Source organism: Esox lucius, chromosome 20, assembly GCF_011004845.1.
Source record: "Esox lucius isolate fEsoLuc1 chromosome 20, fEsoLuc1.pri, whole genome shotgun sequence".
Classification (NCBI taxonomy): Eukaryota; Metazoa; Chordata; class Actinopteri; order Esociformes; family Esocidae; genus Esox; species Esox lucius.
Genome location: NC_047588.1, coordinates 16,294,591 through 16,318,905, shown reverse-complemented (window position 1 = coordinate 16,318,905; position 24,315 = coordinate 16,294,591). Strand labels below are relative to the sequence as shown.

The window sequence follows — 24,315 nt, the reverse complement described above, 5'->3', positions numbered from 1 at the left end:
GAGAGAGACAGAGGCAGATGTGTCAGGATAAAGCATGCTGGTGGTGGGTCACGTTTTACCAACCAGCCGGGGATTCCCAGCTTAAGGGGTCAGGTTCAAGGTTAAGATTTCTTTTGAAGTCAAAGTTAGAGTTAGTTAGGTAGGGCTTTGGATGGTCATAACATCTTTCGTCCCCACAAGGACAGAGATTCCTCAAATGTGTGTTTGCTCACCGAAATGGTGTCCATTTTATTGGAGACTGTGGTTGTGACAGTCAGGTCTTCCTCTGCGTCTGCTAGAGGAAGGATATCTTCAAGATGGAAGAGGAGAATCAGGTAACAAGCTACATACACAAATCCCAAGACCCCACCACAGGCACATCCCCAGATCCCACCCCGCCCCAGACCCTTCCCCAGGCACCTCTCCAGGCCCCACCCCAGGCACCTCCCCAGACCCCTCCCCAGGGCCCACCCCAGACACCTCCCAAGGGACCACCCCAGACACCTCCCAAGGGCCCACCCCAAACCCTACCCAGTGTTGGTGTCCTACCAGCCTGGCTACGGGTAGCTTCTCTGATGACTCTCTGCAGGCTCTTCATCTCAGTGTCCATCTGGGCGTAGTCCTGTTCCCGGGAGTCCACCTTGGGTGTGGAGAAGAAGGAAGGGTCGGTGCCCATGTAGGAGCACTGCAGGTGGCCCTCTGAGCTCAGGGTCACCACCACACCCCTCAGATCCCTGTGGGGGACGAGCAAACATCTGGCACTGTCACACACAGAATTACTACGGGACTAGGTTTTCAGAGAGACAAACAGAGATGGAAAGACCGAGAAATAGACAGAGATAGACAGAGACAAAGACCGAGAGATAGACAGAGACAGACAGAGACAGACAGAGACAAAAGACACAAAGACAGACAGACACAGTTATGGACAGACAGACAGAGACAGTTATGGGCCGACAGACAGGGATAAACAGACAGACGGAGACTGTGTGGACTGTTTAACAAAAAAATATATGTTACGTTGTAGAGACCATTCTGCAGAGCACACACAGGAAACGGCTTAGGTTATGTTTAGCGTCAGGTTTAATGATGGCTAGGTTTTTGGTGATCGAGTTAAAGGATTTTGAAGGGGAATAACTTGTTGTGACCCAACAAGGACAGAACTTCGTAAATATGTGTTTAAATGTATCTGTTTCAATATCTAATTGTAATATCATGTAAATTGAGGACATTTCGTCTGTTGTCCTTTTTCACAAGAATCATGATCTTGGGGTTCAGTTTAGAATGAAGCTCCTAATTCGGCTTAGATGTGGACATCAGGGGTTAGGCTTAAGGCTTAGGGTTAAGGTCTGTGTGTGTTTGTGCACATGTTTTAATAATGCATAAGCAGCCATTTATGACATGGCTACAGTTCACATCCAATGCTGACAAAATGGGATGGGCAGGAGCCACAGGTAACCCCTCTGATCATATACCTGGGCGTCATACTCTATCTCACTGAACAACAGTCCTCATCTCATTCAGACTTTCTGCTTTGAAGAATGGTAGAATAAACAAATGACAAATATGGAGGGCCCAAAAGGATTTCATTGGAATGTAGATCTGTTGGGAAAGAAACACTACATACATACACACTGACACACACACTCAAACACCCAGAGAACATGCATGACAGAAGTGTGACATGGTGCGACCATGTTATTTGGAGATGTGGGTAGGCAGGGCGGCGGGTGGATCTCTGCGGTGGTACGACTGTTCTGCGACTGTTCTGCGTATGGAGGCTTATGAGGGAGGGCTGCTTCTGACCAGGTTGAAAATGAGCCTCTGTAGCAGTAAAAGCACTGTGCTGCAAGTCTGTAGCCTACTGCCCCTCTGGGCTGGACTGTGTTACCGCCTCACTGGCCTGGAACCACAACACATCTGCATCCAGTTACCACAGACACACGCACTCGTGCACCTACGCGCACTCGCGCGCACACACGCGCACTCGCGCGCACACACGCGCGCAGACACACACACACACACACACACACACACACACACACACACACACACTTCTACCCTTGTGGGGACCACAAAACAAAATGTATGTTCTTTAATCTAACCCTAACCTTAACCCCCTAGCCTTAATGCCTAACCCTAAACTGTAATGACTAAACTTTAAAGGAACCTCAATTCTAACACTAGCCCTAATTGGAAGTTCAACCCTAAACCCCTAAATACAAACTGTTAAACCAAAACCCGCACCCACACAGCTAGCAGCAAGATTATTCATCATTGTTTATGTTGTAATTGTTGTAAATTGCATTGTGATTATGGCCATTAGGTTGCAGTGACATTCACTGCTAGACTCAACCACTCCCTTATCTGTTTTGACTGGCCAGCTGGAAGACATCGTGAAATCATTTCCTCCCAGGGATTTGGGTGGATTTCTCATGGCGATAACCATAACAACTGATGATCATTAATAACAACACACCTGCCATGTGGACGGGATTCATAGTGTGTTGACCTGACAGGGCCGTGTGTGGGAGACAGTGGCTTTCAGCAGACAAGTAGGCTACATGAATAGAACGAGGAGGATGCCTGCAGAGCTGTGTTCTGGGAGGACCCAGAGAGCTCATCTAGTGGGTGCTGACAGAAGGGCTCTTTAGAATGGAACAAACAGCGCAGACACTCACGCATGGAGCACAGGAATGGACCTCTATCTGAAGTGCTTCCCGCCCTCCCATTAAGTCCCAGTCTCCTCTCCTCCTTTCATCCCCCCCATCCCCAGATAAAGGCCTTCGGGGGTATCGGTTACCAGCCGGGTGGAATCTGAGCACACCCTGTGTGTTTGACCATGTTGTTGGAGAGTTCATTCAGTGGATCAGGATTGCGTTACCATCTACTGTGGGGTCCAGTTCAGTACTACTCGCATGTAAGCATTGGGTTTCATTTTCAATTCATTCCCTAAACAGATGACATGGAATTCATCCAATCCTGGTTGCAGTGCACAACCAGCACAGCCCCGGCAATCGGGACAAGCCACGCCATAGCAGGGGCAGGTGCCATGGTAACGAGAGACTCACGGGAAGTTGGCAAGCCTGATGGCCACAGGAGAACAGGAGAGCTGGGCGGCCCACTTCAACGTCACGTCCTGGTACACCAGAAGCATATTGTTATGGTTACCCAGCAGGATGTTGGTGGTGTCTTCGGACACTGGAAAAAGAAGACAGAAGTCAGATACAGACCTAATGAAAAGGCATTTAAAAATTCCATCTTTCCATCCACCAGAAAAAAAAAGAAAAAGAGCTCAAGTTAATACAAAGGAATGAAATGAGGTGAAGATGTGTCTTTGAGAACCCACAGTTGACCAATAATGAAAACACACCTTTTGCTTTGGCCCCGCATGGATGCACAAGTTTAGCATGACTGTCACCATGGGAGATCTGAGAGACACACAGAACACACACTTCTGCCTCACCAAAGAGAAGGAATTACAGGATGCTCTCCCCATCCACCAGCTTTAGAGGACCCTCCCCATCCACCAGCTTTAGAGGACCCTCCCCATCCACCAGCTTTAGAGGACCCTCCCCATCCACCTGCTTTAGAGGACCCTCCCCATCCACCTGCTTTAGAGGACCCTCCCCATCCACCAGCTTTAGAGGACCCTCCCCATCCACCAGCTTTAGAGGACCCTCCCCATCCACCTGTTTTAGAGGACCCTCCCCATCCAACAGCTTTAGAGGACCCTCCCCATCCACCTGCTTTAGAGGACCCTCCCCATCCACCTGCTTTAGAGGACCCTCCCCATCCACCAGCTTTAGAGGACCCTCCCCATCCACCAGCTTTAGAGGACCCTCCCCATCCACCTGTTGTAGAGGACCCTCCCCATCCAACAGCTTTAGAGGACCCTCCTCATCCACCTGCTTTAGAGGACCCTCCCCATCCACCAGCTTTAGAGGACCCTCACCATCCACAAGCTTTAGAGGACCCTCCCCATCCACCTGCTTTAGAGGACCCTCCCCATCCAACAGCTTTAGAGGGCCCTCCCCATCGAACAGCTTTAGAGGACCCTCCCCATCCACCAGCTTTAGCTGCACTTTTTCTCTTCTTTAGCTTCTTCTGGTTATTTCTGTTCTGCCACTGAATTAACAACACTGTATCAGATAATGTTCATTCTACCCAGCTCCACTGAGGCGTGTCGGTAAAACACTGTAATTAGAGATAGGTTATTAACAATGCTGGGGTTAAGTGGCTGTATTATCACCCCTTAAGGAGGAAACAGAAGAGAAGAGAGAGAGAGACGGCAAAGAAATGAGGGAGAGAAAAAAAAAGATGGTGCCAAGAAAAGGCAGCTGCATAAACGAGGGCCAGAGGGGAAACCTGGGAAATATTGGGAGCAGGCCGCTAAACCACTACAACTCCAGCCAAAACAATATGAAAGCCAGCAGCCAGGAACGTTCTTTCCCTCGCTCTGTATTAAAACCCCAACCGTAACAAATTACAATAGCAGGAAGCCATTGTCCATACTGTCCAGGAGAGCTGCTGAAAGCACAACCAGAGAAAAACCATTGAGAACTCTAATCGTTGTCACCTGGCGTCCTTTCCTGGCTTCCAGATATCTTTAGGAGAATGGTGCTCATTGAAGAAAAGCAGGTGCATCTGATCTAAAAAACCTTATTTAAAAAAAAAGAAAAAACGTTTTCCTCAAACTCTCTTTCTAAACCTCTTCCCCTCCATCCATCTTCCTTTCTCTTTTTACACTTTCTTTCCCTTCCCATCTTTGGCTCCTATTTCCCTGCATTTCTCCATCTCACACTTCCTTTCCCTCCTGCTCTCCTTCCCTTGCAATCCCTCCAGTCCGCCCTCCCTCTCTCTCCCTCTCTGTATAAAGCTGAGCTCAGCTGGAGAAAGGCATGTTAGCTGGAACCCATTAGCACGTCCTGCAATAGTGGGATTAACATGCAACACGCAGCCCCCTGATCTAAGAGGAATTTAGCCAGCTGAACATGCGTGTTTGTTTACACAGGTGTGTTGCGTGTTCAAGGTGTTAGATGTGTTAAATATGGATCAGATGAAACGGTCCCTTGCTCTGTGATATTTCCTCCTTTCTCTGGTTGGAGTATAACAGTGTGTTGGGAATCAGGGCAGACAGAGGCACTGTGTACTGCTGCAGTCCAGCTCCTCATTAAACCAAACCCAGGAGCCTAGAGACTCTCAATCAGATTTACCTTCGCTGAAGGACAAACACTCTCTGCTACTGCTGAGTGCACAGAGGAAGCACACAGTCTTACACCACTAGAAATATCTGTTGGACCGGTATCGACACATCTGAAACAAAGCAGTGTTTCAGAAGGTGTACTTGCATTCCTCCATTCTTCCGTTCTTTCAAGGGCACCTGAGAGAGCATACTGTTAAAGAACGCAGAGTTATTCAAATCTACAACATTTGAAACATACTTGTGCTTGTGTGGACTGGAAACCACATCATCAGCGCAGCTGGGCGCAGTCCGTGTGATTATTGACAGATAGCTAGCTTCAACGCCAGGTATGGCTTTCTGCAAGCGACACTGGGTAATGAAATGGCATGAAGATGTATACAATATCAACAATGAAATAATACAATGTTCCACTGAGAATACGGCCGATAGTAGAACCTCGGATTCAGGAGGAACAGTGTGGTTTTCGTCCAGGCCGTGGAACACTGGACCAGCTCTATACCCTCTACAGGGTGATGGAGGGTTCATGGGAGTTTGCCCAACCAATCCACATGTGTTTTGTGGATTTGGAGAAGGCATTGTGTCCCTCGCGGCATCCTGTGGAGGGTGCTTCAGGAATATGGGGTCCTGGGTCCTTTGCTAAGGGCTGTCAGGTCCCTGTACGACCGAAGCAGGAGCTTGGTCAGCATTGCCGGCAGTAAGTCAAGCTTGTTCCCAGTGCATGTTGGACTAGGGGTCCTGTTCACGAGTGAGGCAAGGATGGAACGGGAGATTGACAGACGGATCGGTGCAGCTTCTGCAGTAATGCGGTCGATGTATCAGTCTGTCGTGGTGAAGAAGGAGCTGAGCCGCAAGGCGAAGCTCTCGATTTACCAGTCAATCTACGTTCCTACTCTCACCTATGGTCATGAGCTTTGGGTCATGACCGAAAGGACAAGATCCCGGATACAGGCGGCCGAAATGAGCTTTCTCCGCAGGGTGGCTGGGAGATCCCTTAGAGATAGGGTGAGAAGCTCGGTCACCCGGGAGGAGCTCAGAGTAGAGCCGCTGCTCCTCCACATCGAGAGGGGTCAGCTGAGGTGGCTTGGGCATCTGTTTTGGATGCCTCCGGAACGCCTTCCTGGGAAGGTGTTCCGGTCTTGTCCCACCGGGAGGAGACCCCGGGGAAGACCTAGGACACGCTGGAGGGACTATGTCTCCCGGCTGGCCTGGGAACGCCTCGGTGTCCCCCCGGAAGAGCTGGAGGAAGTGTCTGGGGAGAGGGAAGTCTGGGCATCCCTGCTTAGACTGCTGCCCCCGCGACCCGGCCCCGGATAAGCGGAAGATGATGGATGGATGGATGGATGGATGGATGGATAGTTTCCACTGGTATGTGATATGTCACGATAAAAGACAAAGTGAACAAACGGTAACATTCTTCTTCGGTGGAATAGTAATAAATTCCAGGAATGAAACATCTGAAAAAGTATGCTCAGATGCCCACATTCTTATCCAGACATCCCAAGAATTCAACATCTTGAGTTCTTAGGTTCACACTTCCGTACTTGCGATTCTCTCTGGGTGGAACCAAATGCAAGTATGCATTTTGAAACACAGCAAAACGATGGATAGAGGTGTCAGCACTAACATTAAGAAACAACCACCAACCACAGAGATGACTCAAAGGGTTTTAGGCAATATCAGTCCCTACAGTGCAGTGAGAAATAATTAGGACCCTTTTAAGAATATTTGCGTATTTTGCCAGTACATGTTGTCAGATATTCAACCCAAAACTTATATAAACTACAGAGAACCGGAATGAACTAATAAACATTATAAAGCTCCGTAATAAAAGACAGGGTTTCAGGCATTCTGCTGCTTTATTGGAGAGGAATGAGGTTTCAGCGGATGGAGCAGTAGGTGGGATTCAGACCCAAAGCCGCAGCAGTACGCGTGCACCGGTGGCAGCAGCTCACACCACTAGACCACTCTAGGACACTTACGTACAGCCATTCACGGAGCTCAGTTATGCAACCCTCAAGGCCAGCCTGAGAAAATATTACACTCAATAACTGGTTGTACAACCTTTAGCTGCAAGAACTGAAGACAAATGCTTCCTTAAGTTGTTAATCAGTCATACTGCAGTCCATTTTTTGGGGGGGGGGTCCACTCTTCCATGCAGAGCTGCTTTAAATCTGCTAAATGTGTATGTTATTGAGCATAAACGGCTCTTTATAAGTCCTGCCAAACTTCTCAGTGGGGGTAAGGTTTGAAAATTGACCAGGCCATTCCAAAGTGGAATTCTGTTTTGTTTTTCAGCTTTCTGGTGTGGACTTGCTTGTGTATTTTGGATCACTGTTTTGCTGCGTGACCCAGGTGCACCTCAGCTTCATCGCACATACAAATTACTGACTTTCTCCATTGGAATTCTTGGATGCAGAGCCGATTTTTGGTTCCATCAATGACGGCCCTATGGCAGCAAAGCATCCTTAAAACATCCCACGACCACCACAGTAATGTGGAATGGGTTTGATTTCCCCAGACATAACAGAACCCATGCTGATCCAAAATCCAAACTACATTTGCATAAAATGCACCTGGAAGTAATCGGCAAGATTTGAGAACAATGTTCTATGGAAACATTATTCCGAAGTGCAGCTTTTTGAACTACATGCTTTCTGGAAGCAGGGGGTGGTGAGCTCGGTGCGGCGGGAACACAATGAGGGGAGTGTGGTCTGTGGTAAAGAGCGCACAGCACATTAAAACCACTTGATGCACCCAGAGACCTTATCACTAAGGCTTTTTCAAGCTGACGTCTAACAGCATGTACTGGCAAGGACCGACGGAAGGACAACAATGACAGGTCAACAGGCAGGGGTCCATCACACTCGTTGACTATGGCCCACAAAATGCTGGCACGGAGCAGCCCGAATCTTCAAACATTGACAACATCTTCCTGGTTATTACAGCCTGGGTGGAACGGAGGCTGAGCCACTCACTTCTGATAAAACATAGTGGCAGGGAACACTACTGTGAATGTCGGCTCAACATTAGAAAAATAATATGGTGTATTAAATATAGTGTCCAGTACAGTATTCTACAATACAGTAAAGATTTGAGGGGCACAACAATGCAGTGTAGTAATCGACCATACAGTCCACAACAGAATATTACACAACAGCAGATTGTGTTTCAATCCAACCTACAGCTCTTCTATCTGTAATAGGTTTCACCACTCATGTGTGCCACACACACTAAAATAAATGTCTGTGTGTAGGTGATATGCAAATTTCACCCAGTATCAAACTCCACTATGGTATGTTTAGTATAGCCACTAGGGGTAGTAGTGCAAGCGTGTAGTTTTCAATGGAGTAACGTTTATTTCTGTGTGGTATACATACACCATGTGAGTATTTTCCATGTGAGCAACGATAAAGCATTGGGCTGTATCATGAGGCAGAGGGGACATTTGCATTGGGCTGTACCATGAGGAATGGGGGAGGTTTACATTGGGCTGTACCATGAGGGAGAGGGGACGTTAGCATTGGGCTGTACCATGAGGCATGGGGGAGGTTTGCATTGGGCTGTACCATGAGGCATGCGGGAGGTTAGCATTGGGCTGTACCATGGGGCATGGGGGAGGTTAGCATTGGGCTGTCCCATGAGGCATGGGGGAGGTTTGCATTGGGCTGTACCATGAGGCATGGGGGAGGTTAGCATTGGGCTGTACCATGGGGCATGGGGGAGGTTAGCATTGGGCTGTACCATGAGGCATGGGGGAGGTTTGCATTGGGCTGTACCATGAGGCAGAGGGGAGGTTAGCATTGGGCTGTACCATGAGGCATGGGGGAGGTTATCATTGGGCTGTACCTTAAGGAAGAGGGGGAGGTTAGCATTGGGCTGTACCATGAGGCAGTGGGGGATTTTAGCATTGGGCTGTACCATTACCTGAGGCATAGGGGAGGAAGCAGCTGGGGTTGTACTCCAATTTCTTCATGAAGCGGATCTGCCCGTTGTCTTTGAGGCAGTAGAGGTTTCTCTCTCCACAAACAAAAATTGAGGATGAGGTAGGAGAGAAGGAAGGGGCACAGAGGTCCAAGGCCTGCTCACCCAGAACCAGAGTCCAGTCAGCCTGAGGAAACACACACACACACAGACACCAGGAGTGGGCACTAAGGTATAAAAATCATAACAGTACAGATGTGCCAATGTTTAAATGTTCTAATTTGTTTTACTGCAATAAAAGTAACACATTTATATATGTTGATATACAAAACTCTAAATGGACCTTGGTATGTGTTTATGCTATATCGCCCAATCCTAAGCAGAAAGACAAAAACTTACCATCAGTCTCTTCCCTGCAGACTTGCTCAGTTGGTCAGCATCCTGTCTGGTCTCTGCTTCCGTGGCAACCGCCAGAGTCTCATACCTGCCATAGGAACACTTTAATTCAGACACTTTAATACACACACACACACAGTTCTCAGAAGTAACACTTCAGTTTACACACAGTTCTTTTAAGAGTAGAGTACTACAGTTAGTTGGTCAATGGAGGTAGTGTGAATGAGATCTAACACATGGGATCACAAAGTGTGTGCATGTGCAATAATTATTCAATAATTATTCAATTAAATATGCGCACACACACACACACACACACACAAAAACACACACACATGCACACACACAAAGAGAGAGGGAGAGCGAGAGAAACAAACATTCAGAGCGCCACAGCTCAGGCCAGCCCAGGGGGAGCAGGCAGAGGGAGTGCATTTCTGTGAGTATACATTTGTTCAGAGAGTAGCTGTTCAGAACATCTATGATCACTTCTGTGCATGAACACACTTCCATACCAGAGAAGTTAGTGAATAATAGTAGATTGTTATTTCTATTGTTCATCTATTGTCAGCTGTCTCTTGTTTATTATGTTTGACTATTGCTATTCACTGTTATTATTCTATTGCATTATTATTATTAATAACATTTCACTATGACTATTTAGTCCTGTATTGTTCATTACACCGATCAGTCATAACATTATGACCACCTGTGTATGAGGCATGGACTCCACTAGACCTCTGAAGGTGTGCTGTGGTATCTGGCACCAAGACGTTAGCAGCAGATCCTTTAAGTCCTGTGAGTAGCGAGGTGGGGCCTCCATGGGTCAGACTTGTTTGTCCAGCACATCCTACAGAGGCTCGATTGGATTGAGATCTGGGGAATCTGGAGGCCATGTCAACACCTTGAAGTCATTATTCTGTTCCTCTAACCATTCCAGAACCATTTTTGCTTTGTGGCAGGGCACATTATCCTGCTGAAAGAGGCCAATGCTATCTGAGAATACCATTGCCATGAAAGGGTGCACATGGTCTGCAACAATGCTTAGGTAGTTGGTCAAAGTAACATCCACATGAATGGCAGGATCCAAGGATTCCCAGCAGAAATTGCCTAAAGCATCACAGCTTGCCTCCTTCCCATAGTGCATCCTGGTGTCATGTGTTCTCCAGGTAAGCGACGCACACGCACCTGGCCATCCACGTGATTAAAAAGAAAACGTGATTCATCAGAAAGGCCATAATCTTCCATGGCTCCATGGTCCAGTTCCGGTGCCCAGGTGCCCATTGTAGGTGCTTTCGGCAGTGGACAGGGGTCAGCGTGGGCACCCTGACTGGTTTGCGGCTACGCAGCCACATACAAAACATACTGCGATGCACTGTGTGTTCTGACACCTTTCTGTCAGTACCAGCATTAACTTTATCAGCAATTTGAGCTACAGTACCTCGTGTGTTGGATCGAACCACACAGCCAGCCTTTGCTCCCCATGAGCATCAATGAGCCTTGGACCCCCATGACCCTGTTGCCGGTTCACCACTTTCCTTCCAACTCCTGATAGGTACTGACCACTACAGACCAGGAAAACCCCACAAGGGCTGCAACTTGCGGAGATGCTCTGACCCAGTCTTCTAGCCATCACAATTTGGCCTTTGTCAAAGTCGCTCAGATCCTTACTCTTGCCCATTTTTCCTGCTTCTAACACATCAACTTCAAGGACAGAATGTTCACTCACTGCCTGATATATCCCACCCACTGACAGCTGCCATGATAACGAGATTATCAGTGTGATTCACTTCACCTGTCAGTGGTCATAATGTTAAGGCAGATCGGTGTAAAACGTATATTCTCTACATTAAAACTTTGGCAATATTTACACAGCTGCCAGAATGGGACATATAGCCAGAGGAAACAGGCTAGTCATTTAACAGGAATAAGATATTCATTCAAATCCAATTGTATCTGAACAACTCTAAACGGATTTCGGAGCAGAGAAGATTCTCCTAAGAATTCCCTTTTTGCACAATAGATTTGTAGTTATATTTATCAATTTCTATTCTAAAATAAAACAACTTTTATTCTTATAAAACATTTTTTTCTTGATAAGCACTTTGGAATGCATTTCATGTAAGAATTGTTCAACATAAATAAAGTCTGATTGATTAGAGAGTGGGGGTCCTGTGCCACTTGGGAGGCACAGTGCCACTAGTTTACTGATGTTAGCTGCTGTATTATAATATGTCAACCTGCTACCTCTACTCTAGATAGTCTCACACGACCAACAGTACATTAGCTCTGTGCATCCCCAGTTTTCATGACTTTTCAATTCAAGATTTGATCAGAAAAGGTACTTCCGGCCACAAAAGACAAGTGTAGCGACATCCATGTGTTAACTAGGGCCATAGACGGTTCCACTCTTGGCAAAATAATTTAGTAGAATTAATGTAGACAGTCTCAGACTTGAAGAGAGAGGGGTCACAGGGGATGAGGTCAGCGTATCCGCTGTGATACGTCGTCTGGGGAAGCTGTTGATATGGGAGATATCTGGGATAACAACCAGCCGGGAGCCTGGGTAACACACTCACAGACATCCTCCTCGCCCTGTAGCCCTCTGGTTTCAACAGGAGCCTCAAAGAGGAAACGAGAAGTGAATCCCGGTCTGTTTGTAGAGAAAGGCCACTGATTATTGTGGCAGGGCGGTAAAGGAGAGAATAATAAAGAGAAGGCTTACATTGGGATCTATGGCCATCAGTAAGTGGAAGTTTCATTAGGACGTGAAAACGTTAACTTAGCACCGGGGGTAATCAGACTCAGCTGTGGCAACAAGGCCTGATACACCCAATCTGACATCTGCAGTATCCCCTATCCACTACTTATACACACATAAACACACACACACACACACACACACACACACACGGAGAACGCTCTCCCCTCTTATTTAAAGATGGTGCTGTGGTTTGTGGCGTTAGAACTGCTGCACCGCTGATGTATTTAAAGATCTGGTGTAGAGGAGCAGGCAGGCAGCCTTAAGAGGTGAACAGTGGACTTCCTTACTCTCTCCACTCTGTCTCCCAACCTTGTGCAATGTGTGTGCGTGTAAATACACCTCTTAAAATGTCCCAATGGGAGAAACATTTCTTACATTTTCCCATTGGGATTTTATCTTGATTTCACCACTACTGACAGATAAAGGATTTCATATTAACAAATAATTCTGAAATACTACACTCTGCAATAAATCAACAACAACAACAAAAAATGCAGACATTGCAAGATACCTAACAGATGGCTTCTTGCGCGTATTTCCTGGTATTTTACGATGGGATGCACCCCTAGTGTATTCATCAAAAGCTCTTAAAAGAATAGCTGATAATATAATGGCAGCCATGCTTTGGAGACGGACTTCCCTCCTACCTTTCTTTAAGTCAGTAAAAACAGCTAGATTGTAGCCGATACTGTTCAAAAGATGGGACACTTTATCACTGCTACCTTATTTTACTTTCTATAATAGTAGGCAGATTTTAATTGGATTAAGCATATTGTGTGGTCAGTAACTAGTACACTACAACTCTTTTTTAGGCCAGAGTTTGTTTACTCCTAACAACCAATATGAATTGTTTACATTTTGTTTTTCTATTGAGCAAGTCACCCTGTCCATCCAGTTTCATTCAATTTGACAACATTTCATAAATAAAAGGTTTTGTTTTTGCTAAATAAATAAAGCCCTGGTAACATAAAAACTGCCAGAAGCCTATATGTAAACATTTGATTGAAACAATTTAATCAAAAAAATTCCTTTTGCCATTACACTAGATTGGACTGGCAAAATAACATTATGTTGAGGTTATTTGGACCTAGTCTTGAGTACTGGGAATTGACTCAATTACCGGAATATAGACTTGGGACATAAACACTTGTTACTCATCAATTGGTGGCCGGGATTTGAACTCAACTCAGATTTAGTCATAGGGACTTGTGTCATGACTCGACTAGGAATCAAGCCCAGGGGAGCTGGGACTCGACTAGGAATCAAGCCCAGGGGAGCTGGGACTCGACTAGGAATCAAGCCCAGGGGAGCTGGGACTCGACTAGGAATCAAGCCCAGGGGAGCTGGGACTCGACTAGGAATCAAGCCCGGGGGAGCTGGGACTCGACTAGGAATCAAGCCCGGGGGAGCTGGGACTCGACTAGGAATCAAGCCCGGGGGAGCTGGGACTCGACTAGGAATCAAGCCCAAGGGAGCTGGGACTCGACTAGGAATCAAGCCCAGGGGAGCTGGGACTCGACTAGGAATCAAGCCCAGGGGAGCTGGGACTCGACTAGGAATCAAGCCCAGGGGAGCTGGGACTCGACTAGGAATCAAGCCCAGGGGAGCTGGGACTCAACTGGGACTTGAGACTGAGGGACTCGACTTCAGCTCTCCCTCAAAACTTGCATAGCAGTGTGTTTGTGTGAATACTATGCAGCATACGCGGGCGTTTTGCATTGCAGCGTGTTTGTGTGAGTACTATGCAGCATATGCGGGCGTTTTGCATTGCAGCGTGTTTGTGTGAGTACTATGCAGCATACGCGGGCGTTTTGCATTGCAGCGTGTTTGTGTGAGTACTATGCAGCATACGCGGGCGTTTTGCAGGGCGTGTGTCTGTGTGAGTACTATGCAGCATACGCGGGCGTTTTGCATTGCAGCGTGTTTGTGTGAGTACTATGCAGCATACATGGGCGTTTTGCATTGCAGCGTGTTTGTGTGAGTACTATGCAGCATACGCGGGCGTTTCGCATTGCAGCGTGTTTGTGTGTGTACTATGCAGCATACGCGGGCGTTTTGCAGGGCGTGTGTCTGTGTGTGTACTATGCAGCATACGCAGGTGTTTTGCAGTGTGTGTGTCTGTGTGTGTACTATGCAGCATACGCGGGCGTTTTGCAGTACGTGTGTCTGTGTGTGTACTATACAGCATACGCGGGCGTTTTGCAGGGCGTGTGTCTGTGTGTGCGTGTATACAGTACCTGTAGCTCTCCAACTGACGAGCTGAGGACACAGTGAGGAATGTGTCTGTACGGCAGCAGTAACACAGAGGACCGGGCAGGAGGAAGCCAGGGAGGAAACGGCCAAACGAGTAACTCTCCTGCTCAAAGAACATCAACATGCCGTCCATCGACTGGATACACAGAGACTGGTGGTCTGGGGGGAGATGGGGTGGGGTTGTTGAACAAACGTCAATTCAACACAGGATTAGGGACGTGAACGTTTAAAATGGTTAAACTACGTTGCTAGTTAGTTTGGAAACGACCCCTACATTTCTCATTCCTACACAAAGGGAAAGATCCCAGTGATTCACACTGTGTGAAACACGTTCTAACCAAGCCATTAAAAGAGGGGTTATCAAGGCCTAAGTTACTGTGCAGTGAACATTAACAAAATATATGGGCACGGTCCTGGGCCCGCTTTCTGGCACTGGCTCGCCTGCTCACAAGTGTGTTCAGTCTTTGATGGGTTGAGTGTATTCTATTAATTGATGATAGACCCTGCTTTAATAAAAGCGGGACACACTACACGCCGTGGAACTGTGAGGTACGTCTCTGGATTCCAGATAAAGTGCATGGCGCTGATCGGTCTGAGCTGGGCCCCTCCTCTCGCTCTACCTCCTTTTAAAAGACACAAGGGTTTCTGTTCTCTGAAGTACGGCAACTTATCAGCCTACTTGGTTCCAAAAGCAGACACAGCAGCCAGGTTGCTGCTAATACTTTACAAAGTTAAAGGAGAATCTAGTGAAATGCATGTGGAACTGAGCTACTGTAATGGGATGTGCTTAACCATCTGAAAGTGATGAACCATGAGACCAGAACCACGCTGGCAGCAGCACTGTGGATTTCAACAGAAACCCTAATTGTCCAACTATAAATGCTGCAGTCAGAACACCTCATCGGTCATAAGCAATAATATATTCCACATGTAATGAAAATTAAGCAATGTCATTTTAAAATTACATTTGAACAAAATGGAACTATTAAATGTTAATATGGCCATTTGTCACATCCCTAGCTAGGATACTTAGATGTTAATGACATTACACAGACCTGTATATGGTGCCAGAGGAAGGTTAGTGTTAGGACACAGATCTAATCAACACTATGTACCCTAGGTGGTAACACTGACCAGGTCAAGGGCTGTTTTCTGCACAGGAGGCTTGATAAACACATCAGCCTACTCCAGTGAATGTCAGTCCTGCACAGACTGGCTGAAGCCTTCCCGTCCGTCTTTGTTCATTGTCTGTTAGTCTTTTCACACAGACCAAACCAACTGCATGTGCGTGCAACTTGATTTAGTCCGTTCAAAACCCGACAGATAGCCAAGCGGTCAAAACCATTGGGCTAGTAAATGAAAGGTAGCTGGTTCAAATCCACAAGCAGAAGAGGTAAAAAACTGTGGTTGTGCCCTTGAGAAAGGCACCCTAACTTCTCCTCTAACTTGCACTGGATAATTCATGACTAAAAGGTAAAAATCTAAAATATTAATTCGGGGACTGGTCGAAACAAGCCTGAAACATTGGGACATTTAGATACAGTGGGGAGAACAAGTATTTGATACACTGCCGATTTTGCAGGTTTTCCTACTTACAAAGCATGTAGAAGTCTGTAATTTTTATCATAGGTACACTTCAACTGTGAGAGAATCTAAAACTAAAATCCAGAAAGTCACATTGGAAGATTTTTAAGTAATTAATGTGCATTTTATTGCATGACATAATCAGAAAAGCAGAAAAGCAGAACTTAATATTTGGTACAGAAACCTTTGTTAGCAATTACAGAGATCATACATTTCCTGTAGTTCTTGACCAGGTTTGCACACACTGCAGCAGGGATTTTGGCCCACTCCTCCATACAGACCTTCTCCAGATCCTTCAGGATTTTCACATTAGATTTTCACATTAGATTTCACATTAGATTTTCACATTAGATGATTTTTAAGTAATTAATTTGCATTTGATTGCATGACTTAAGTATTTGATCACCTACCTACCAGTAAGAATTCCGGCTCTCACAGACCAGTTAGTTTTTCTTTAAGAAGCCCTCCTGTTCTCCCCTCATTACCTGTATTAACTGTGCAAGGACATCAGGGTTAAAATTGTAGACCTGCACAAGACTGGGATGGGCTAAAGGACAATAGGCAAGCAGCTTGGTGAGCAGGAAACAACTGTTGGTGCAATTATTAGAAAATGGAAGAAGTTCAAGATGACGGTCAATCTCCCTTGGTCTGGGGCTCCATGCAAGATCTCACCTCGTGGGGCATCAATGATCATGAGGAAGGTGATGGATCAGCCCAGAACTACACGGCAGGACCTGGTCAATGACCTGAAGAGAGCTGGGACCACAGTCTCAAAGAAAACTATTAGTAACACACTACGCCGTCATGGATTAAAATCCTGCAGCGCACACAAGGTCCCCCTGCTCAAGCCAGCGCATGTCCAGGCCCGTCTGAAGTTTGCCAATGACCATCTGGATGATCCAGGGGAGGAATGGGAGAAGGTCATGTGGTCTGATGAGACATAAATTTAGATTTTTGGTCTAAACTCCACTTAGCTTGTTTGGAGGAAGAAGTATGAGTACAACCCAAAGAACACCATCCCAACCGTGAAGCATGGAGGTGGAAACATCATTCTTTGGGGATGCTTTTCTGCAAAGGGGACAGGACGACTGCACCGTATTGAGGGGAGGATGGATGGGGCCATGTATCACGAGATCTTGGCCAACAACCTCCTTCCCTCAGTAAGAGCATTGAAGATGGTTCCTGGCTGGGTCTTCCAGCATGACAACGACCCGAAACACACAGCCAGGGCAACTAAGGAGTGGCTCCGTAAGAAGCATCTCAAGGTCCTGGTGTGGCCAAGCCAGTCTTCAGACCTGAACCCAATAGAAAATCTTTGGAGGGAGCTGAAAGTCCGTATTGACCAGTGACGGCCCCGAAACCTGAAGGAACTGGAGAAGGTCTGTATGGAGGAGTGGGCCAAAATCCCTGCTGCAGTGTGTGCAAACCTGGTCAAGAACTACAGGAAACGTATGATCTCTGTAATTGCAAACAAAGGTTTCTGTACCAAATATTAAGTTCTGCTTTTCTGATGTCTCAAATACTTATGTCATGCAATGAAATGCACATTAATTACTTAAAGATCATACAATGTGATTTTCTGGATTTTAGTTTTAGATTCCGTCACTCACAGTTGAAGTGTACCTATGATAAAAATTACAGACCTCTACATGCTTTGTAAGTAGATAAACCTACAAAATCAGCAGTGTATCAAATACTTGTTCTCCCCACTGTAGACTGCTCTTTTGCTAGTTCATTTGACCTGGAGATAAATATTAGGTTGCTGCCTGCTGGCATCCTTGTGGCCAGACCTGACCCTGTCTGGGGTCCCATAGAGGGCGGAACAAGCTTCCAGGTGTGGGGAAGGGGAAGATGTTTACAAGGATACCTTGAGCCTTGTGGTTTACAATGAAGCAAGGCCTTAATCAGACAGGACAACACGCTGAGGGCTAAAACCTATTTGGGAAAGGAACTGTACCTTTAGGTAGGGAGTGGCTGTGTTGTGTTGCAGGGGGTCAGCTGACCAGTACCACTTCCTGCCCTCCTCCTTTTACTCCTGCTCAATATGATATGTCCATTAACACCTCTCAGACAGCAGGCCTGTACAGCCTTACACAGCCCTCCGCCTGCACTCTGTGTCTGTGTGTGTGTGTGTGTGTGTGTATATGGCACAAAGAAAATCTGATGGCTTAGTACACACACAATGAGCCATAAAACAGGAGGCTGGGTGACCAGAAAACTATAATTAGGCCTCTACGCGCTATTAAAAAAAATCACAATCACACCAACGAGGGGTCAAGGAGTATCGCCCACAGAGCCGACACACAGACACACAGGCACACAGACACACAGACACACAGGCACACAGGCACACAGGCACACAGGCACACAGGCACACAGGCACACAGGCACACAGGCACACAGACACACAGACACACAGGCACACAGGCACACAGGCACACAGACACACAGGCACACAGGCACACAGGCACACAGGCACACAGGCACACAGGCACACAGGCACACAGGCACACAGACACACAGACACACAAGCATACAGGCACACAGGCACACAGGCACACAGGCACACAGGCACACAGGCACACAAGCATACAGACACACAGACACACAAGCATACAGACACACAGACACACAGGAACACAGACACACAGGCACACAGGCACACAGGCACACAGGCACACAGACACACAGGCACACAGGCACACAGGCACACAGGCACACAGGCACACAGGCACACAGGCACACAGACACATAGGCACACAGGCACACAGGCATACAGGCATACAGGCACACAGGCACACAGGCACACAGGCACACAGGCACACAGGCACACAAGCACACAGACACACAAGCATACAGACACACAAGCATACAGACACACAAGCATACAGACACACAGGCACACAGGCACACAGGCACACAGGCACACAGACACACAGACACACAGGCACACAGGCACACAGGCACACAGACACACAGACACATGAACGCGTCTCTCCTCCCACCGGGGCAACGACCATTCTAAAGTAATCGAAGTGTTTCTGGGAAACATTAGTCCAGCACTTCTAACCTTAGTGAAGACGTATAGGAAACCCTGCCATGCTAATATGGTTAATAGAACATGCCGTTACACACATTCAGCCCAAGGACAAAGCACAGAGGCTGGCAGGGCAAAGCGGAGCAGTGGCTCTCTGGGCCTGGGTTCTGGATGGGTGGAGTAGGGCTGGGGTGTGGACCAGGTGCTGCTTAGAATGGACTCGGCTGTGCATGTGTGGCCCAATTCTGACCCAAACCCAGCCCAGCCATTAGGACAGTATTAGTACAACACTGCTATTACAGCGCCAACAGGAGTCATTCCATGGTTGGGAACTATTACGGACGGTCACGTTTGGATTTGTGTGCACACATGCATGACCTCCACTCTGAACACACAGAAACCGTCCCTCTCACTGACTGGCTGATTCCATAGGCTGTGCTGCCCCCTGCTGGTGCTAAGTGCCAGTGCTGCTCTGGAGCCAGATTAGGGACAACATCCTAATTTAAAGAGTCAGTCTCTGACCCTATATATATATATATATATAGCAACCAGAGAGTGAGATAAAGAGAGTGTGTGAGTGTGAGAGTGAGAGAGTGCGTGAGAGTGTGTGAGAGTGTGTGACAGAGTGTGAAACAGAAACGGAAGAAGCAGAAAGAGAATACAGAATGGTTGCGAGAGACAGAGAGAAGGAGAATGGGAGTGGCCTGAAAATTAACCTCCAAAAGTCTATTAAACAAAGGAAGAGATGTTTGGAACATGCAACAAAAATAACAAAAAGCTAGCTATCGCCAATGGGGCTAATTAAGGTCAAAAGGGAAGCCACTACAATGGGTTAATGAGAAGTGTTTGAATGCAGGGACAGACTCAGCAGTATCCAACAAAAGGAACCACTCCCGTTCCAAACACCACCAATACAGCCAAAACTCTCCTTACAGACATCCACATACAAATGTATTGTGTGTGTTTCAGTGAGAGAGCACGCTTAGAGAGCTTTGGTGCGCCCCCATTAGTGAGGTGCCATGTATCGCCTGCCTAACAGAGAACACCTGTGGTTGTCCTGACAACCTTTGAAGGACACACACCGTGACGAACTATACATATATACACACCCACACGTTCCACCTACACACGTCCATATTCATGACCTGATCCGTTCACTGCCATCTAAATAAACCTGCACCAAACCACCAGGGTTACCCTCCACACAGGATGATTCATAATCTACACTAACAGCTCTGTGTCTTTACATATGACACGGCAGTGAAATGAGTGTGTGCGACCTTAAGAATCGTTTTTCAATATAAAGCGCATTTGCGGGCTCGAGTGTGGCTTTTTTAAAGGTGTGTGTGATTGACGGGAGGTGTTTGTGCTGGTCCTGTGTTACCTGTCACTCCTCCGAAGGTTCCATATGTCATGTTAAAAGCTGTTCTCTGGAGGTTGTGTTCATAGATCAGCTTGAGCTGGTACTGAGCCCCATGTTCCACATTACCAGCAGTACCTACAGAGGAGGAGGGAGGCTTCGTGTTAACATCTATAATTGCATACTGTATAATTACAATGTCATATGCTTCAAGCCTCAGAGAAAACACAGGAGGAGCAGGAGCAAACTGTCACAAACTGTCACATGAATGTTATAACCCATGTTATAATCATGTATACTACATCACAGCCCATGTACGGTAAACAGACGTTTAAAGGTAGAATATTACCAGAGACAGAGTATACAGAGAGCTTTCTGGGATGCAGCACGGCCAGGTGAAGCAGGTCTGAACACCTGCGGAGAAGATCCATCCCCAAGGGTGTCACAGCACATATAATGAAAACACTAAGGACAATGGCCATCAGTGTAACGGTCTATAGTTAGTACAGGTACTATGATGAATAACCTCACAGTAAACATTAGGACTGCTCAACCATAGTTATACATTTGCATTGTTGGGGGCAAGTACAAACTATGAACACATGTCCAAGACTATATATTGAAGCTACATAGGAAAATGTGACTGAACTAACTAATGTAAATCTAAGGTCTCCACATGTGTTCCACAGCTTTCTAGAGGAAATGCTTTGCCTGTCAACCCCACTGAAATGTTTGCAGAGGACAAGCAAGTGAAATGGATCCTGGCAATTTCTTCCTTTGTCAAAACCACAGCGCCCACTGCCGAAGAAAACATTTCACCCTCTCACGCCCCACTGCTCTACAGACAATATTTACAATGTTTTTCTCTGTTTAGTGGACACTCAATGGTCATTAAAAAACGCTAACCAAAACCAGCTTCAACCCAAACATACAGTAACATAACATAATGCAAACAAACAGATGAAGCAATCCTTTGACTCATTCTCTGATATCCCATTTGTGGGAAAATGTTGAGGAAACGGCACAGCTTTTCCTGGAAGCCTCTCTCTCCTGGAGGTCCCAGTTCACCCAGAAATGGACCACCAGATGACATTATGCCAACATTCCTGTCTTCCCTCACCATTCCATTCCTCCGTCGTTCCCCTCTTATCCAGCTCTTCCACCCCTTACTTTAATATTTTTGGCCATAGACGGAACACTGGGGCAATTGTGGTTATAGTCCAGCATTGCATAGTTGGGGGAAATATTTTAACACTGACTTTACACAAACTGTATTAAGCATGTTGAAGTCCTTGCGAGAAAAACACCTGGAATGGGACCCTGGGAGTCTAGCTACGTGGAGGAACGTGGTCGATGGCCTGACGTTATGTTTGGGACAAGGTAGTGAGTGGTTGGATTGTGGTAAATTACATACATATTAGATAGTGTATGGAGTATGGTAAATCATAAGGTGGTTGATAGGGTGTGGTAAATCATTACATATTAAAATGGTGTTAGCAGTGGGGTTAGGCTACTGTGGGTATCGGTGTTAGCGGTGGGGTTAGGCTACTGTGGGTATCGGTGTTAGCGGTGGGGTTAGGCTACTGTGGGTATCGGTGTTAGCGGTGGGGTTAGGCTACTGTGGGTATCGGTGTTAGCGGTGGGGTTAGGCTACTGTGGGTATCGGTGTTAGCGGTGGGGTTAGGCTACTGTGGGTATCGGTGTTAGCGGTGGGGTTAGGCTACTGTGGGTATCGGTGTTAGCGGTGGGGTTAGGCTACTGTGGGTATCGGTGTTAGCGGTGGGGTTAGGCTACTGTGGGTATCGGTGTTAGCGGTGGGGTTAGGCTACTGTGGCTATCGGTGTTAGCGGTGGGGTTAGGCTACTGTGGGTATCTGTGTTAGCGGTGGGGTTAGGCTACTGTGGGTATCGGTGTTAGCGGTGAGGTTAGGCTACTGTGGGTATCTGTGTTAGCGGTGGGGTTAGGCTACTGTGGGTATCTGTGTTAGTGATGGGGTTAGGCTACTGTGGGTATCGGTGTTAGAGGTGGGGTTAGGCTACTGTGGGTATCGGTGTTAGAGGTGGGGTTAGGCTACTGTGGGTATCTGTGTTAGCGGTGGGGTTAGGCTACTGTGGGTATCGGTGTTAGCGGTGGGGTTAGGCTACTGTGGGTATCGGTGTTAGCGATGGGGTTAGGCTACTGTGGGTATCTGTGTTAGCGGTGGGGTTAGGCTACTGTGGGTATCTGTGTTAGCGGTGGGGTTAGGCTACTGTGGGTATCTGTGTTAGCGGTGGGGTTAGGCTACTGTGGGTATCTGTGTTAGCGGTGGGGTTAGGCTACTGTGGGTATCTGTGTTAGCGATGGGGTTAGGCTACTGTGGGTATCTGTGTTAGCGATGGGGTTAGGCTACTGTGGGTATCTGTGTTAGCGGTGGGGTTAGGCTACTGTGGGTATCGGTGTTAGCGATGGGGTTAGGCTACTGTGGGTATCGGTGTTAGTGATGGGGTTAGGCTACTGTGGGTATCAGTGTTAGCGATTGGGTTATGCTACTGTGGGTATCAGTGTTAGCGATTGGGTTATGCTGCTGGGGGTATCAGTGTTAGCGATTGGGTTATGCTGCTGGGGGTATCAGTGTTAGCGATTGGGTTATGCTGCTGGGGGTATCGGTGTTAGTAAGGCTGCCACAGAATATGGATGTTGCTACTGGTCATCATTCTCTCTATGAGAGAGTTTGTATTGTCTTTGTTTTGATTATTCAGCTTGATCAACTGTTTTCATATCCTTTCCCCCACTAAAAGCCCAGGTCCAAAGAACATGGTTTGCCACTACATGAGGTAGTCCTTCATGTAGTTAGCAGGGCTATGTTGAGTTAATTCTCTAATTGCCAGGTTGACCTGAGGTTCTGGTCCACACTTCTAGTGAGAGAGACTGACCGCAGGGTGGAGAAAAGGGATTACAGACAAGACTGAGAGACAGCTAACAGTCCCTGATGGCCTTCTTTAGAAGTAGGCGTGTGCCCCGGTACTCACGAGACAAACTTGCCCACTTCCACCTGGATGACAGGATCCCTGAGCTGCACCTCCAACAGCTGGCTGTCGGCCGGGCTGGGCTCCCCAGGCTTGACAGGCTGCGGGGAGAAAACCCGTAGCATGCCCATGTAGCTGCCGACCACTATCTTATCTACAGCAGAGAAGACACACACAAACCCAGAACACCTAACTAGACACGTAAGACATTGCACTTTGGCACATTTTATTTGCCAGTTTAATTTTGCTTCCTTCAGTGTATCTGTTGTGTACAAAGAAGTGAAACATTTTTACCATTTTAACATGGTAACAAAGTCGCTGGACATCAAATCAGTCAGCTAGCCCGTCAACCACCACTGTAGTTCCAGGGAGTACTTCCATCCTAAACATTTAAAAGTGTAAACATTTGCATTGAAGAGTGCAGACAGTGTTGTTCTCACCATATCCGCTACCGCTGTTGTCCAGGTCTCCAACACACAGGCATCCCTGGTCAAACTCCTCCCCCTCACCCAGCACACTGGCCCACCAATCACGCGCCTTGAACAGAGACATGCCACTGCAGAGACAGAAGGATGGACAGGCAGACAGACACAGGGTTACATGGCTACCCGACTTGACACCATACACTCAACACTGCATGTCAGTCTTTCACAAGGCCAGCAGGCTCATTGATACACATTTCTGCATATCCCCTGCCCCTAATTAACAAGAATGGACAGATGCAACAGAGGGTGTCTGCTGTTTGCCTATACCACTTGAAGCCAATTGGAAGGATGATTGAAACAATTGGAAGAGTTGGCTTTCCTGTTTAGT

At 47.1% G+C, this 24,315-nt stretch overlaps 1 protein-coding gene across 5 annotated transcripts in view; it reads right to left on the bottom strand.

Moving 5' to 3' along the window:
* bbs9 (Bardet-Biedl syndrome 9) overlaps positions 1 to 24,315 on the bottom strand; it is a 161,779-nt gene that overhangs the window by 136,577 nt on the left and 887 nt on the right. For 3 of the 5 annotated variants that reach the window (XM_020041396.2, XM_034289086.1, XM_020041397.2), the window contains exons 2-11: positions 23,943 to 24,058; positions 23,506 to 23,656; positions 20,847 to 20,911; positions 20,522 to 20,635; positions 14,501 to 14,675; positions 9,506 to 9,590; positions 9,110 to 9,293; positions 3,051 to 3,180; positions 529 to 713; positions 213 to 289 (exon numbers count right to left, since the gene is read on the bottom strand). In XM_020041396.2, the coding sequence (XP_019896955.2) occupies positions 213 to 289; positions 529 to 713; positions 3,051 to 3,180; positions 9,110 to 9,293; positions 9,506 to 9,590; positions 14,501 to 14,675; positions 20,522 to 20,635; positions 20,847 to 20,911; positions 23,506 to 23,656; positions 23,943 to 24,054 (1,278 nt within the window). In that variant the 5' untranslated portion in view covers positions 24,055 to 24,058. The remainder of the gene's footprint in view (positions 1 to 212; positions 290 to 528; positions 714 to 3,050; positions 3,181 to 9,109; positions 9,294 to 9,505; positions 9,591 to 14,500; positions 14,676 to 20,521; positions 20,636 to 20,846; positions 20,912 to 23,505; positions 23,657 to 23,942; positions 24,059 to 24,315) is intronic. The other 2 variants (XM_034289085.1, XM_034289084.1) reach the window with 1 other exon arrangement.